At 46.4% G+C, this 17,129-nt stretch overlaps 1 protein-coding gene across 2 annotated transcripts in view; it reads right to left on the minus strand.

Moving 5' to 3' along the window:
• Positions 1-6,414: 6,414 nt before the first annotated feature.
• Sall2 (spalt like transcription factor 2) overlaps positions 6,415-17,129 on the minus strand; it is a 13,620-nt gene continuing 2,905 nt past the window's right edge. The window contains exons 1-2 of one of the 2 annotated variants that reach the window (XM_027386672.2): positions 9,718-9,784; positions 6,415-9,341 (exon numbers count right to left, since the gene is read on the minus strand). In XM_027386672.2, coding sequence (XP_027242473.1) covers positions 6,415-9,341; positions 9,718-9,784 — 2,994 coding nt within the window. Of the gene's footprint in view, positions 9,342-9,717; positions 9,785-17,129 lie in introns of those variants that run through there. The other variant, XM_035452133.1, reaches the window with a different exon arrangement.

The raw sequence follows: 17,129 nt of genomic DNA on the forward strand, positions 1-17,129 counted from the left end.
CACGATGCTGGGGGTTGAACCTCAGGCCTCAAGAATACTAAGCAGATACTCTACCACTAACTGAATCCCCCAGCTCAGAGATCACTACTCCTCTTTTAAGGTCCTTAACATGTGGACCTGGTGAAATATATAAATTATAGTTAACCATTTTTATGTAAAATATGTTCTGTGTGGTGCTAGAGATAAGGAACTACAGTGCTTCCCTGCATGCCCTGGCCTTGTGCATGCCATGAAGGTGCTCTACCACTGGCTATCCAGCCCAAGACTAAATAATCTTTGTGGAGAACCACAGCACTCGATACAGCCTTGCAGTCCTGTAGACAATGAGAGATCTTGATTCCATCTTAAAGACAGTAGCCCTCAGGAGCTGGAGAGATGTCTCAACAGTACTTGCTATTCTTCCAGAGGATCTAGGTTCAGTTCCCAGCACCTGAAAGATGGCTCATCATTCGTAACTGGATTTGACCCTCCCAACATCCTGGAAAAGCTGTTGCTGCTATTGACATGTAGCATATGCTGTTATTGGTACCCACACACAGATTATACATGTGTGCATGTGTGCACTTGAGCGTGCGTGCACACACACATATGTATGTATATATATATAATTTGAATTTGTTATGTTGAGATATGTAGCCCTGGCTGTCCTGGAACTTGCTACATAGAGCAGACTGGCCTCAGACTCACAGAGAGCCACCTGCCTCTCCCAAGTGCTGAGATTCAAGATCTATGCCACCACATCTATCTATAATTTGAACTGTTGAAGTTTAGCTGTGCTGTCAGTCTTGGCAAAAGAGTCACAGTTTACTGGTTAATTCGGCAATGTGCAATCCTATAGAAATGTATTGTTCTAAAAACATTAAACTACTGTTTTATAGCCAGGCTGTGGTGACCCACGCCTTTAATCCCAGTACTTGAGAGGCAGAGGCAGGTAGATCTCTATTAGTTCGAGACCAGCCTGGTCTACAAGAGCTAGTTCCAGGACAGCCTCCAAAGCCACAGAGAAACCCCTGTCTCAAAAAACAAACCAAACCAAAAAACATGCCAATAGCCAGGGTTGAGGTAGGTAGGGGGGTGGGAGGGATGGGACATGTCTTTAATTCCAGCACTTGGACGGCAGAGGCAGGTGGATGTCTGAGTTCGAGGCCAGCTTGGTCTACAAAGGCTAGTTCCAGGACAGCCAGTGCTACATAGAAAAACCCTGACTGTCAGTGAGGTTAAATGAAGATGATGATTACTGAGAGGAGAGGAGGAAGGGGCAGGAGGAAGAGGAGGAGGTGGGTGATGGGTAATTCTCTGAGAAGCATATGCTAAGACCTGAAGGAGGGGGAATGATGCAAACTGAAGGCTGCTTTTGCAGTGGAGGCTCGCAGAGTGGACTACTCATTAGAAGCCCAGGTGTTATTTGTATCTTGGGCTTCTTCAGTTTTTGGCCAGAGGTAGAAGAGTCAGATAGCCAATGGTTGTCAGTTCACTAGGCTCCTTGAAGATAGTTGTTCTTACAGGGCCATCTCAAAAGCAACACAACTGCATGCCAAGGGGAGTCAACTTTAATGGATCTTATATAGGTTTGTAAAATGGTATCTAGATTGAATGTATTGAATCAGTTACTGTGTTTCAGACTGGTTCTTGTATAGTCATGCCCCACTTCTAGTGCTGGATTTGAGTTAGTTATCTCTAGGATCTCATAGGACTTTGCCCCCCTTCGTCTATCACCCTATAAGACTGTTTACATAATTCTTCCTCCTAGAATAGGCACATAGGAGTGCTATCATGTCTGATTTACCTTCTTACCTATGAAATGAAGTAAACCCCAGAAATTAAGTGAGAAACTTTTCATCCATACATTTGTTCCTCCAATTTGGACTAGAATATCTTGCTTATGTAAAGTACATGTTTTGCAAGCCGCATTCACGAATACTCATTCTAGCAGGTCAACATTAACTCAGCTTCCAAAAAGATAGACTTGGTGCAAAGTAAGAGCAAGGATGGGGTCCTAGCAAGAAGAAAGGAACCAAAGGCACCCTGAAAAAATGAATTAGCAGTGAAGACAAAGCAAACATAAAAGCAAGAAAAGTAGAACAGGAGCCGGTTGTGCTGGTGCACGCCAGTAGGATTTACTGAAGGAGGCAGAGGCAGGAGGATCACAAGTTTGAAGCCAGCCTGGGCTACACTTTTGCCAGGTGTTGGTGGCTCATGCCTTTAATCCAAGCACTTGGGAGGCAGAGACAGGCAGATCTCTGTGAGTTCAAGGTCAGCCCGGTCTACAGAGCGAGTTTCAAGACAACCTCCAAAGCAATACAGAGAAACCCTGTCTCGAAAAACAAAACAAAAAGTAGAACAGGAAAATGATGAAAAGGAGTTAGAAAAGAGCTGGGAAAAGAGTGTGGAGAGGCAGCTTTGTGTCAAAGAAATCTCCTGACAGCTGTTACCACAATGAGAACTGACACTAACTAGTAGGCCAGTCTGGTAGAATTAGGCAAATGGCATTGTCTCCATCCAGTGGGGATGAAGGAGGTTAAAGGAATAGAAGAATCAGTCACTTGCCTCCCACCATGGCTGAAAGGGGGGAAAATGTATTTACAAAGCTTTGCCAGGAATTAAAAACAAAGGAGCTGTTTCTCCCTTCTTAACCCCCTAAATCCCCAGGTGTTAAAGAGGGCTTCCTCCACTGCTCTTTTAGGGCTTCTTCCACTGCTCTTTTAGTTCTTTATTCTAAGCAGAGTGAAGAAGAGATTTACTCACCTTCATCTTGCAGGGGGACTGCTGTCACAGTAATATCAACGTAGCAGGAAACCAGCATCTGATGCCTGAAAGTACCTCTAAGACTGGGCATCTTGGGGCTAGTTTTCTTTTTCTTTTCTTTTTTTTTTTTTTTGTTTTGTTTTGTTTTTGAGACAGTTTCTCTGTGACTTTGGAGACTGTCCTGGAACTAGCTCCTGTAGACCAGGCTGGTCTCGAACTCACAGAGATCTGCTTGCCTCTGCCTCCCGAGTACTGGGACTAAAGGCATGCACCACCATCATTATATGTAGTTCAGGCTAACCTTCCAGTTGTGGTGCTCCTGTGTAGACACACACACACACACACACACACACACACACACACACACACACACTCATATCAGGATTACAGTACTCTCACCCCACCCACTGGACCTGGTTCTTTAAGTTGCTTAATTTCTTTTTGGGTTGTTGTTTTGACATAGTCTCATACAGCCCAGGTTGGTCATTAACTACCTTTATAGCCAGGGATGACCTTAGATTTTTGATCCTCATGCTTGTGCCCAAGTGCTGGGATCATAGGTGTGCTGGTGAGCCTGTCTCAATCTGGGTCTGAGACATTGTGCTTTTATTTTTAAAAACCAGCCCCATTCCTTTAGCATGAAGGTTTAGTGATGTTATTATAAGGGAAAAAATTTTTGTAGAATTTTCTAATGATGTGTGTGTATGTGTGTGCAGTGATGGTTTTGGGGAGAAGTTTCCTGGAGTTGAACCCTGGGCTTCTCATATATTCTACTGCTGAGTTACACCCTCATTTCTAGAAAGTCAATTCTTTAGGAGAAGCAAAGTCTTAGAGAAAATTCTAGATTTTGCTGTGTTGTGGAAAAACAAAGTTTAAAACTACATTATAATAATTTAGAATATGTGCTCATTTCATGCCACCTGCCCCCCCCCCAACACACACACACGAGACAATGTTCTTGTCAGGTGTGTAGCAGGCCTTTAATCCTAACACTTAGGAGGCAGAGGCAGGTGGATTTTTGTAATTTGAGGCCCGTCTTGTCTATGTAGTGAGTTCCAGGACAGCCAAAGCTATTGAGAGAGACACCCCCCACCCCACCCCCATCTCAAAAAACTAGGCAAGGTTCTCATGTATCCAAGGCTTGTCTCTAACTTATTGTGTAGTTAGGAAGATGCTGACTTGTCCCATGCATACTAAGTAAGCTCCACCAGCTGAGCTACAGCCCTAGCTCTTTCACTGCATCCTTATTTATTGTTTTTCTTTTCTTGTTTTTGTTTTTTAAGACAAGGTTTCTTTGTGTAGTACTGGCTGCCCTTGTAAACCAGGCTGGCCTCAGACTCAGAGATCCACCTGCCTCTCCCTGGGATTAAAGGTGTGCATCACCAACTGGCTTGAGTTATTGTTTTTAAAAATTATTTTATTTCACACGTTTGAGTGTTTTGCATATGTGTATTTGCACCATATGTGTGCCTGGTACCTGTAGAGGCCTGAAGAGGGTATCAGAGCTCCTAGAACTGGAGTTAACAGATGGTATGGGTCTCTATGTAGGTATTAGGAATCGAACCTGGGTCCTTTGAAAGCACAGCCAGTGAGCCAATGCTCTTAGCTGCTATCTCTCCAGCCCCTTTGCATTTTTAATAATAAGAATTTCCTTTATTGGTAGAATTTTTCCACTTCTGATTACAAAATTGGATCTCAAAAAATCATATAATATCAGTTATCTTGTTCTATAGAATCACTGATGTCGGCTAGTGAACAGCTTCCAAATTCAAACAAAGCAACACAAAGTTGTGTTTTGGTAGAAAGTCCTACAGGGAAAACCTAGACATTGCCTGGATACTGGGCAAATAAATTCCTTTCAAAAGATAGAATTTCCATTTTAAAAAGCCTTTTTCCCTCACAGTGAAATCACTCTCACTGGAGGTTGTTTTAGGACAAATCTGAGTAAGTTAAGTATTTCTATACCATATGTTCAGCTTTGGCAGGAGAAAGAGGTGGGAAGGGAATCTCTATGCTAGGGAATGCCAATATCACACCCCATGTGGCTATTTAGTCACAAAATAAGAAACACACAAATACTTGGCTCAAACACCTTTAATGACGAAGGGAAAGATACTAACATCTCCCCTTTCTGCTCTTACACATTTCACTGTGTTAGGGAGCTCTGGAGCTACTACTTTAGAATCATCATTAACATCAACTAACAAAATCCAGTCTTCTCAGAACTCCTGTTCCACAGGATCCTATGTTAAGAGTAAATACTACATCTCACTACAAGACAGAGGCAGGGAGGAACCACTTGAAGCTTGTCTCTCAATGTCTGGAGCTCTTAGAAGCAGACAAGAAAAATAAGACATACGCTCTGGTCCATGATCAGGCAAAATTGGGGAGGAATGGGGTTTTGAGAAGATGAGGGATGTACAAGGGGCAAGGGAATAAAATAGCACATCATCTAAAACTAAAGTATTCTAGTGCTAGGAAGTCCCCTATGACTCCTGGTGCTGCTGCAACAGCACACCACCATTAGCCCAAAGGGACATTCATGAGAATGTTCATATTCACAAGAGCTGAAGTTCCTCTCCCTTACAGCGTGCTCCATTCTTTATCAAATAGGTTCCCAGAAATCCCTGTCTTAGAAAGACGACTCAACTCATCGTGACTTCATTAACCACCCTCACAAATAAGGCTCTTGAAAGTTATGAACTTTATACTTCCTAAAATTATCTCATGGAGACCTCCCGGTAGGAAATCTGCTTGTTGGTTGAGAGGCCATGATAAATGAGAAGTTGAAGGAGTCAGTGTATCTTGATCAGTTAATACCTTTGCCTTAATAATGTGGCAAGTCAAGGGATCCACTGAAAAAGCATCCCAATCCTTCATCCTTCCCTAATTCCTAGGGTTGAGCCACCAATTACTAGAATATCTTCATTGCCAGCACCTTCTGGAGCAGGGGGAAGGAGGAAGAAGTTATAGTTTGTTACTTCTTTTCTCTGGTGTGCTTGGTAGGCCACACCTTGGATACAGGAGGCAGAGACAGGAGAGACGCTATGCTCTCCACTGCCTCTCTGGATCATGTTGTTGGAGCCCTCCTCTCAAACACAGTTCCTGGGCTTAATGGCAATGATGGTGCTAGGGCTGAAATGGCAATGCAGGTGGATCTAGCACTCCAGGGTTTGGTGGGTAAGCCACCTGACAGGAAAAACTGTACTGGTTGCAGAAAAGTAAGACACCCACCCTTCACAGGCTTCTCAAGAAGGGCCTGGCACAAGAAGTCTTGCAGGGTGACTTGGTCAAGATCACCAAGGAGTAGCACTGGGCCTTCCATAGACAGTTGCCAGCCCCTTTGGGCAAGGCTGCCATTCCATAGATGGGGGTTCTGGTGTACCATGCCAAAGGGACAGGGAGAAGAGGAGAGGGCTCCCCTTGAGCATGTGAAAGCTATAGAGAATCTGTTGTCCTTAGTTACACAGAACAAAAAGGTTGATACAAATTTCTTAAGGGGCATTCCCTTTTAAACTCAATTTTTAAGCTCAGGGACTAGAGAGAAACCACTAGAAACATCATGTTAAAACTTGAGAAAAGAGGAGGTTGAGTAAATCTTGAAGGTCCTTCAATGGAGCCTCAGTTTCTGTGCCCTGCATCATAGGGGACCAGGTACAGAAAACAGGCTCATGGGATGGCAGGGTCATCTTTTCGAGGGAATGGGGAGAGCCCTGGAGAAGTGATAGAAGAGGAACAGCCGGGGACCAAGGAAAGAGTAGCAATATTCTGAGGGCCATGGGGTGCAAAGGGTGGTACCTGGTGGTGAGCCAGCAGCATGTGCTTCTTGAGGGTAGGACGGTCAAGGAAACCCTGCCTGCAGAAAACACAAGTGAAGAGTGGCCCTTCCTTAGGGTGGGTCTTCTGATGCTCCTCCAGAGCTAGCTGGGTGGGAAAGGTCTGGCCACACACATCACAGGCCTTTCTGCTGCTGCCCTCTCCTGGCTCCTTTTTCACGGCTTCCGGTAAGCTCAGCTCCTCCACCAAAGCGGTACTGGTGCCCTCGCCTTCTTGGGTGACTGCTGCAGTCGGGCTTGGGGTCCCCTCCAGTTTGGCCTCTTCCTCCATGCCTCCGGAAACATCACTGGTTCCCTGCTCCCTTGGTTGGGTATGATCCAGGTTGTCAGGTGGAGGTGGTGGCAGAGATGCTTGTTGAGCAGCTTTCTCATTACTATCCATTTCCTTCCCGGTGGTGGGTGCTGCTCCCACCGTTCCCACTTCCTCCTCTGCCCCAGACACCTCTTCGGAGTCACCTCGTACTGATATGGCCTTCTCACCCCCGCTTTCTGAGCCTCTTCCTGCTAGGGAATCTTCATCTGTCACATCTTCCTCTTCTTCCTCATCCTCTTCTTCAGACAACTCCTCTTCCGGTGATGGCTGCTGGGATTGCTGCTGGGGGAAGCTCCCTGGTCCAGAGGCTGTAGATTGCTCAGAGCTGTTCTCCTGGGCAGTTCCCCCACCTTCAGGGAGCGTGGAACCACCGTTGGGGATTTGGCCTCCCAGGTGCATCCGAACATGTTGCTGCAGCGTGACCGCATTAGTGAACTTCTTCTGGCAGATGGGGCAGGAGTTCTGGGCCCGGGCAGCTGGACTGGTCTTGTGGCCCACAAAATGTGCACGCAAATTGCCCCTTGTGGAGAAAGCTCGACCACACACTTTACACTTGAAGGGCCGCTCACCTCCATGTTGGCCATAATGCAGGCGTAGCGCCCGGGGACAGCTCAGCACCCGGAGACAGATGACACACTGGTTAGGTCCTGAAGATGACGATGAAGGTGTAGGGGCAGAAGTGGTAGGAGCCCCTGATGCGGTAGAGGCCACTGCCACAGCTCCTTGGCGGTCAATCTTTTCTACCAGCTGTTGCAGCTTTGATGTCTCAGAAGGTGAAGCCCCCAAAGGCTCTAGCACATAGGGGAAGGGGAAACTTCCAGTTGACTTCAAGTGATTAGTAAGCAGTGCCCAACTTGGCAGTGAGGTCACCAGCTTACTTAGCTGCATTCGGGTTGCTGTGCCACTGTCTGCTACTCCAGTAATGGCGGAGCCCTCGCTCCCTGGGGGCGTATTTTCATCCGCTTTACTCTTGGGCTCCACGGCTTTCATGAGCACAAACTTGTTGAAAGTAGGGAGTCCAGGAGCCACTGCTGTACTCGTGCCAGTAGAGAGCAGTGTCAGGCTCTCTGTGGCACTGAGTGCTGTGGTGGAGGCCACTAGAGGTTTGCGTTCAACAGCTCCACCTGGTGTGGCTGCCTCCTCTTCAGCTTTCTCCGGAGGCACAGACATTCCATAAGGCAGCCCACTGCTGGTGATGACGTAGTCTAGGTGCTCAGGTACCGGATGTGGATTCATTTGCACGTGTGGGTACTTCTCACGATGCCGGTGGAAATGTACTTTGAGGTTGCCCCGGGTAGTGAAGCGGTTACCGCAGACATTGCACTTATAGGGCCTCTCACCAGTGTGGGAACGAAGGTGGATCTGCAGGGCGCTGTCACTGCCAAATACTTTGGCACAAAAACGGCATTTGTGCCTTCCACCAGGCTTTTCCAAGGAACTGATCACCTCCCCATAGCCCAGCTCACCACCTCCATTCTTTGGCTTCAGGAGCCCTGGGGAGGCAGCAGCCTCAAGGCCCCTTGCTGCCCCAAGACACTGAGCTGCCAGTAGTCCTGTGGTGCCTGGGAATGCCAGATGAGGTGAGGCAATCAGCTGATCTGTGCTGCCTGGCAGGGCAGGGGAGGGGGCAGGTGTGGGTTTGTGGCTTCGCCCAACTCCTCCAACAGAGAAGGGATGTTGCGATCCCAGTGGGTGGTAAAGGTGGAAGAAAGCCTGCTTAGGCGGCTCTGCCCCCGAGGAGGAGGAAGAGGAGGAAGGTGCCAGTGTCTTGCCAGTTTGGACAGGTTTGATGGGACTGAAGAGGGGCAGTAGGGGCTTGGTGGAGGAGGCAGTCCCTGTCCCAGGCAGCTCTGAGGGACTGGCAGGGGCACCCACCGTCTGCCCTAAGGAGCCAAGTAGCAGCACCTGGCGGCAGATCTGCTCAGTCATCTGCATCTGATGGATCTGCCGCTGCTGCAGCACTCGCAGCTCTTCCAAAATCAGTGGAATATTCAAGTGGCCACTGCCTACACCTGGAGGGGGAGGGGGAGGAGGAGGAGGGGGTGCAGGGGTAGATTCTGGAGGTAATGGGGTTGCTCCCAGCTTGGGACTGGCCAAGATCAGGCCCCCACCTCCTCCAGCCGCTGTACCTGTGGCAGCGACCAGGAAATGCCCGGAAGACTCCTCTACTCTCCGCTCTGGCCCCCATGTAGGATCAGCGGGCCCAGAAGACCCAGAATCTGGGTGATTGCTGTGCTCTGTATCCATGACCTGGGGCCTACTGTTGCCCTCTGGCCGGGGTGCAGAGGAGGCTGATGAGTTGTTGGGGTTCTCCTGACCCCCAACTATCACCATTACGGGTGGGTCAGTACAACATGCGTTCTGGTGAGCGAGGAATTCGGTCGGGTCAGAGAATTGTGCGCAGCATTTGGCACAGACTTGGGGGTGGTCCTCCTCGTTAGCATCACCTGGGGAGAAGACAAGGAGAGAGTGTGGGTAATGCGGTTTTGTTGGGTAGCCGAAGCTCTAAAGAACGCGCAACCCAGGAACAGCGGGCTAGGGTGGGAAGATAAGCTTATAGTCAGATCCCGCATGAAGCTAGCGCTTACACCAGACCCGACCCGCGTGACTCCGGGACACCCAGCAAAAGGGGGAGGGGGACAGGGCGCGCACATTCCGAGTCTCCTCCGTCACCCCTCCCCCTCCTCTGGCCCAGGAAGAGTGGGAAAGGATGTGAGAACTGGGGCCTATGTGTAGAATCATACATTTCATCCGTCCACTTAAAGTCCTTATTCGCGAGCGTCCCCTCAGCCCCCATCGCTGCCCAGCCTGGCCCTACCGCACCTCCGCGCTCCGCAGGCTCCCCGCAGGGCCCCCCGAGTCGAGAGCTGCTCCCGGTTTCCTGCGCCATGGCCGTGGGGAAGTGGAAGGCGGGATGGGTAGGACACAATGGGTATCCGGTCTGGGAAGGCGTCGGTGGCGGCCGGCGCTGCGGCAGTCTCTGCGCCCAGCGGCCCAGACTGCGGAGGAGATCGGCGGTGGCGGGGGCAGGGAGCAGCGGCAGAGGGGGAGGGGAGCGGGAAGGCGCGGAGGAGGGGAGGAGCTGGAGCGCGAAAGCTGGTGGAGGGGAGATGGGGGAGGAGAGTTTGGGGGGGAGGAGCTGCCAGGCAGGGAGACGAAAGCTTGAGGAGGCAAAAGAGGTGAGTGAGTGTGACAAGCTGGGGGAGCTTAACCCGGGCTCTGGGACAGGTGCGGTGCGGCACCTTGGGGGCACAATGTGCCCTATCCTCTGCCAGCTCCCCACCCTAGATGTCTTTATCCTTGCTGCTCCCACCGGGTCAGCCCTAAGCGCTCAGTAGGAAACATTGCCTGCTCAATAGATTAAGGCGATAGGCTTCAGTAATTTTTCTTCGGATAAAGGATCTGCTGAGCTTGGAAAACGCGGATTCCAAAGGGTGGTCTGCCTGCCTCAGAGGTCGGAGGACAAGAGTGGGAGGAGCCACCTCAAACATCCACCCCCTTACCAGCTCGCACATCACAGACATCTCAAGTTTTGTCTACTCCCATCCTACCCTCATCCTTCTTCATAAAAGAAGTTTCGCGGGGGAGGGGGCGATTGCAAGATAAAATTCTCAAGGAGTCATTTGAGGACCCCTTCTTGAGGAACACTAAGCCCTTCCTCAAGAATAACAGCTCAACACAAGCTAATCCCCAGGCCACCGGCCCTATACCAAATGCGTAGAGTTCGTACTTAAAAAACAACAACAAAAACCCTCTCCAGCTCGGTACCCTCTACTCTACTGCCCACTCCCCCATCCCCACCCCCTTCTCACTGTCCCTAAGAAGGACAATTAAAGACCTTAGCTTGTAAAGGCCTAAGGAGATCCTCCCAGCTCCAACCTTGGGGGAGGGGAGCTCATCCTGCAACAATGGGGAAGATGCGGAATGGGCTTTCACAGTCTGCCGCTCAGAGCCCAAAGCCCCTAACAGCCCCAACCAGATCTAAATTCCCAGACAAGACTGACACCTGCTCACATCAACCGGGGCCTGCCTTCTATTCAGAGACAGTGGGGATCAGATGCCTCAGACCAGGTACTCTGCATTCCTCTTCTTCCTTGAAATTCGATCTAAAGGGTCCCTCACTTCCTAAAATCCTTTATTTTTACATGTAAAAAAGTGATCTCAGGTCTTGGATTTGAGGTTTGGGGGATGGTGATCAATAAACTCATATTGCTCTTTTGTTTATTTTATATGTTTTGAAACATGTTCTTGCTATGTAGCTCAGGCTGACTTTGAACTCAGCAACCCTGTTTCAGCTTCCCAAATGCTAAGCCTATAGTATGTGCTATTCCCCCGACCCCCCCCAACACACACACACACACACACACACACACACACACACACACACACCATGACTGGCTTCTTCATTATTGTTTGTTTTTGAGACACGATCTCATGTAGCCCAGGCTAGCTGTGTCAATCAGTCTTGTGGTAAGCTCCCAACCTTCCTGTCTCTTCCTCAAATGCTGGGGGCACAGTCTTGTTCAGTGTTATTGTGTCCCCCCCCCACCTACTAGACAGTGTTTCTCTATGTAGCCCAGGCTGCCCTGGAACTCTGTAGACCAGGTTGGACTGCCTTCCAAGTGCTGGAGTTAAAGGTGTGCGCCTCCATCTCCCTTTTTATAAAGAGATAATATTTTACATATACATCTTTATTGGAGGAATATTTTGAAAGCAGAAAAATTGAAAAACATTTTTTATTTTTATCTTTTTTTTTGGTACTGGATATAAACCTAGTACCAAGTGTCCCACCACTGAGCTGTATGCCCAGTAGAAAATAATAGAAATGTAGTATTAACTAGCATATGTGGGACTTTGCCCCAAAAAGAGAATATAAATGAGTACCTTCTAAAAGTTTGGAGAGCCTTAAATATTATGGAATAAAGAATTTATATTTTTAACAATAAGATAGCCTAAAATAAACATATACTAAAATAACATCTTTTTGTTTGTTGGATTTTTTACATAGGATCACTTGTAGCCTAGGCTGGCTTCAAACTCACTAGATAGCAAACGCTGGTTTGGATCCTCCTGCTTCTACTGCCAGGTACTCAGATTATCATAAATCTGAGCCACTATGTCTGAATTGCACCCCTGCACCACAGTGGGGATTTAATCCAGGACCTCATGAATGCTAGGCAAGAGTTCTACCACTAAATTATTTCTCTGCAATATCATTGACATGTCTAGTTTAGAGTCTTCTTGTCGAGCAGGCAGGGCCAGGTGATCCAATCTAATCAAAATTTTAATAAATAGTTGAGAGTAGTGACACACATTTTTAGTCCAAGCACTCAGACCAATCTCTGTTACTTCAAAGTCAACCTGTTCTTCATAGAAAACTCTAAACCAGCTAGGGTTACAGTGAGAGTCTGTCTTAAAAAAAAAAAAAAAAAAAAAAGTAGACAACTACTGTCTTTATAAATTGAAAACAACTCACAGTGTTATGTTTTAAAACTTCAGATAATCTCAATGATTTTAGCCTTGTGAAGCAGACCACTGAAACGAATAACCTCTGTTCTCTTAGACCTGGCCTTTGCAAATGAAGAAGGAGTCTATTTCAGTTAGTCCTAGACACAGGTAAGTGCAGAATGCTTCAGTGTTACAGATAAGGAAACTGAAGCTCGAAGAGGTTAAGTGACTTTTCCAAGTTCACAGAGTAATACAGCAGAGCTGCATTCAGGACTTTGGCTCCTGTCCAGTGCTCCTCCAACACATCCTAATGCTAGAGAAAGGGGCCTGTGTGGCTCCTCCCTGCCATTTGTTCTTTGCCCTCAGGTCAGAGAGAAAAGGAATCAGATGGGGGACTTTCTACCTAGCATTTGTTAATTAGCACTGCACATTTGATATCCAGTTGCAGTTCTGTCAAGTCCTTGGACAAGAAGAAAAGAAATCCTTTTCTTCTCTTGGGAAACAGTGTCCCCTTTCTTGAGTTTTAATGAAATGTGCTTTCTGATGTGTCATTTGATCTGCGCTCTTTAAGGTAAATTTAGTCCCTGGTGAAAGGTGATGGATCAACAGCCACCTGTAAGAGGAACTATCTACTTCTCAGCGCCTTTTACACTCTCCGCCTAGCCTGAAAAAGATTCTCATGCAAACAAAACTGAAGTCACGAAAGACAAGAAAGAACATACTAAGCTGGTAATGGTATACCTAAGCAGATGAAAATGTGTAATGAGCTGTCCTAGATCACAGGCAAAGAGTGTGATGGGTGCCAACCTGCATATGCTTGTTCAAATTTACAAAGAGCTTAAATGACAAAAACAGAACAAAAACAAAAACACTGGATGTGGTGATGCACCCCTTTAATTCTAGCACTTGGGAGGCAGAGGCAGGCAGATGATGAGTTTGAGGCCATCCTGGTCTACAGAATGAGTTCCAGGATAGTCAGGGCTTCACAGAGAAACTTGGTCTGGAGAAAACAAAAATAAATAAAATGAAATTTGAAAGTAAATAAAAATAAACCCATAAGGGCTGGAGAGATGGGCTAGTGGTTAAGAGCACTGGCTGCTCTTCCAGAGGACCTGGGTTCAATTCCCAGCACCTACATGGCAACTCACAACTGTCTGTAACTCCAGTTCCATGGGGATCCAACCACTCACATAGATGCATATACAGGCAAAACACCAATGCACATAAAATAAAAATAAATAATTTATTTAAAAATAAACTCATAAAATAAAACAAATGAAACTGAATAGCTTTTCTTCTAAACCTAATGCCCAGGGGCTAGGGGTGTAGTTCATTTGGTAGGTAGGGTACTTGCCACACAGGCACAAAACCCAAGGGATTCAATCCCCAGCATAAACCAGGCACACACCTGCAATCGCAGCACTCTGGGGTGAGAGACAGTTGGATCAGAAGTTCAAGATTATCCTCACTGACCCCATCACAAGTTGATGGCTAACCTGAACTGTAAAAGACACCACATGAAAAATAAACAATAACAATAACAACAACAAAACCCGGTGCCCTGATAAACTGCTTCAGGCTTGGGAGAGAATGATTGGGAAGAACACAGTTGAGAACACATAGGGCCTGAGCAGCAGAGTGGTGCATCTATCTAGTATAAACAGTGACTCTCAGCCTTTACTATGCTCGGATTAGTTTTAAAGCTGTAGGACATACTGGTATCTTGGGCTGGGTTCATAACTCAGTAGTAGAATACATACCTAGAAGGTATGAGGTCCAGAGCTCAATCACACACACACACACACACACACACACACACACACACACACACACACACAGAGAGAGAGAGAGAGAGAGAGAGAGAGAGAGAGAGAGAGAGAGAGAATCTCAAGTCTAAAATAAGTCAAAATTCCTAAGGGTCATATCTAGCATCATCATCATTTTGATACAGAGTCTGAAACTTGCTATGTAGTCAGAATGGCTTCAAACTGAACTCAAACACCAGGTACCAAGTGAGAAAGATGTTTTCATTAGGACAAGAACATTGTCAAACTCCAGACAGGTCTCAATGGACATTTTTCTGAAATCAAAGAATGCAACACTGTGTGGAATTCCAACACTATTTTGGAGCTCAAAGGTATTCGTTGAGCACAATTAACAGTTAAATTCCCAGTTTTGGTTCTTTCTCCTTTTTTTTTTTTTTTTTTTTTTTTTGGATAGGATTTCTCCATGTAGCTGTGGCTGTTCTGAAACTCACTCTGTAGATCAGGCTGGTTTCTGCCCCTGAGTGCTAGGATTAAAGGCATGTGCCACCACCAACTGGCTCTTTCTCCTCTTCAATTTGAGAATTTCTTTCTTTCTGTCTTGAAGCAAGGGTCTCACTATATAGCCCTGGCTAGCCTGAAACTCACTATGTAGACCAGGCTACCCTGGAATTCATGGAATTCACAGAAATCTTCTTGAGTACAAGGATTAAAATTGTGTCACTGGCCATGTGTTGGTGGCACAAGTCTTTAATCCCAGCACTTAGGAGGCAGAGGCGGGCAGATCTCTGTGAGTTCAAGGCCAGCCTGGTCTACAGAGCAAGTGCCAGGATAGGCTCCAAAGTTACACAGAGAAACCCTGTCTCAAAAAACAAACAAAACAAAACAAAAAACAAAATTGTGTGTCACCATACACAGCTGATTTGGGGAAAGCTCCCTTATTTATCTGTTTGTTATTTATTTTTTAAATTTGAGACAAGGTTTCTGAGTTCTGTCCTGGAACTATCTCTGCAGATCAGGTTGCCTCTGCATTCTGAGCACTGTGATTAAAGATACTTTCCCCACCATGCCTGGCTTGGGGAAAGTATCTTCATCTAATGCTATGACTTCATTTTGAAAATGGGAGTACAGGGGCTAGAGATGGTTCATCAGATAAGAGCACTTTGCTGTTCTTGCAGAGGACCAAGGTTTTGTTCCCAGCCCTCACATGGCAACTTACAACTGTCTCTAACTCCAGTTCTACAGGATCTGACACCCTCTTCTGGCCTCTGTGAGCACCAAGCACAATATGATATACTGACATACATGTAGGCAAAACATCCATATACATAAATAAAGCAAATATATCTAAAATAATAGTGAAATGAAGGAGTCAGCTGGATGTTGTGGCACACGCCTTTAATCTGTTTGGATGGCACTACGGAATATGACCCTGTCTCAGAAAAATAAGAAGCAATAAGTAAATAAATAAATAAATATAAGGGAGGTAATGATAGAAGAGTTGGCAGGAAGAAAGAGAAACAAGTTCAGGAATGGGTATGTTATCAATGAGTATTCTGAGCTGGCAGCCAAAAGCTGATAGGTATGGTGTGGCAGACCTCTGATCCAGAGCTTGGGAGGTTGAGCTTTACGTAAGGACCCGAAATTCAAGGGTAGTTAGTCTGAGCCACATGATGTTGTCACCAAAACAAAACAGAACAACCAAAACACAAAACAAGATGGGAGGCGGGTTCTCTACCTTGAAACCTTAGGAAATAAAGGATTTGTCCAGTGTTACAAAGTCATGTAGTCTTGAGATCCATACTAGCTTGAAAACCCAGTTTCCTCCTCTGGGTGGTGGTGATGCACACTTTTGATTTCAGCACTCAGGAGGCAGAGGCAAGCAGATCTCTGAGTTCAGTCTCTACAGAGTGAGTTCCAGGTCAGCCAGGACTATACAGAGAAACCCTGTCTCAAAAACAAAAAACAAAGAAAGAAAGAAACCAGATTTTCTTCTTCCTTATTTCATTCTGTAGCCAAGTCTAAGTCAGTCTTTCTCCCTCACCTTTGTGACACCCCCCATCCATTCTCTTTCTGACAGTCTAGAGTTGCTCAGGTTGGCCTTGAACTCATAGTCATCCTGCTTCAGCCACAATACAGACTTCTAAATTACTGTCTGTCCACCTGGAGATACATTTTTCCTGACCCACGCCCCCACAGATACCTAAAACTGAAGTCTCAGGGGGCTCAGAAGCCTGAGAAATTAGCTCTGCACTCTCTTGTGTAGGGTGCCCTATTTTTACCTTCCTTGCCTTTGCTATTCTTGCTGTCTGCCAACTCCTTTCTCTCCCTCCAGGTCTGCTTGGCTGTTGTCCTGGTTTCTCCTCACTAAATATCTGGGCTTCTGATCATTTCCTTCATTTCCCAGATGTACCAGTTAACGTTTCCTCCAGTTGCATCCCTTATGTTCTCTAATTCAGATATCTAGACTCTGTAGGGAAGAGAGCTTTTTCTTTCTCTGGAGTTTCTAAGTAAATTGATTATTTCCTGCTCATCACTTTTGAGAAGTAAGTATTCTGTTAGGTTTTGGTGTTCTAGCGAGGGTACAAGAAGAAAGTGGAGAAATAGATTTTTCAGGGCCTTTATATTACAAGCTTATAAGAGCAGGAGAGAGTTTCAGATAGGCATGTCAAATTGCAGGTGAAAGCCAACAAACCTCCATTCAGGTAAGAAAGTCCCTAAAGAGTTCTGATATGAAAACCCTTAGGAGTTCCTTTCTGTCCTTTTCCTCTTTCTTTCATTCTTTCTTCCCCCTCTCTCTCCCACTCTCTCTCTCTCTCTCCTTCTTTTTGTCGTTGTTGTAAACAACAACAAAGTCTCCCTATGTAGACCTGGATTTTCTCAAAACACACAGAGACCTGCCTGTCTCTGCCTCCTGAGTGCTGAGATTAAAGTTCAGTACCACCATGCCCAGTCCTTTAGGAGTTCTCAAGATAGATTTTTTTTTAAAAAAAAAAGATTTATTCATTTCTATTTTATATGTAT

Source organism: Cricetulus griseus (genome assembly GCF_003668045.3).
Source record: "Cricetulus griseus strain 17A/GY chromosome 1 unlocalized genomic scaffold, alternate assembly CriGri-PICRH-1.0 chr1_1, whole genome shotgun sequence".
Taxonomy (NCBI): domain Eukaryota; kingdom Metazoa; phylum Chordata; class Mammalia; order Rodentia; family Cricetidae; genus Cricetulus; species Cricetulus griseus.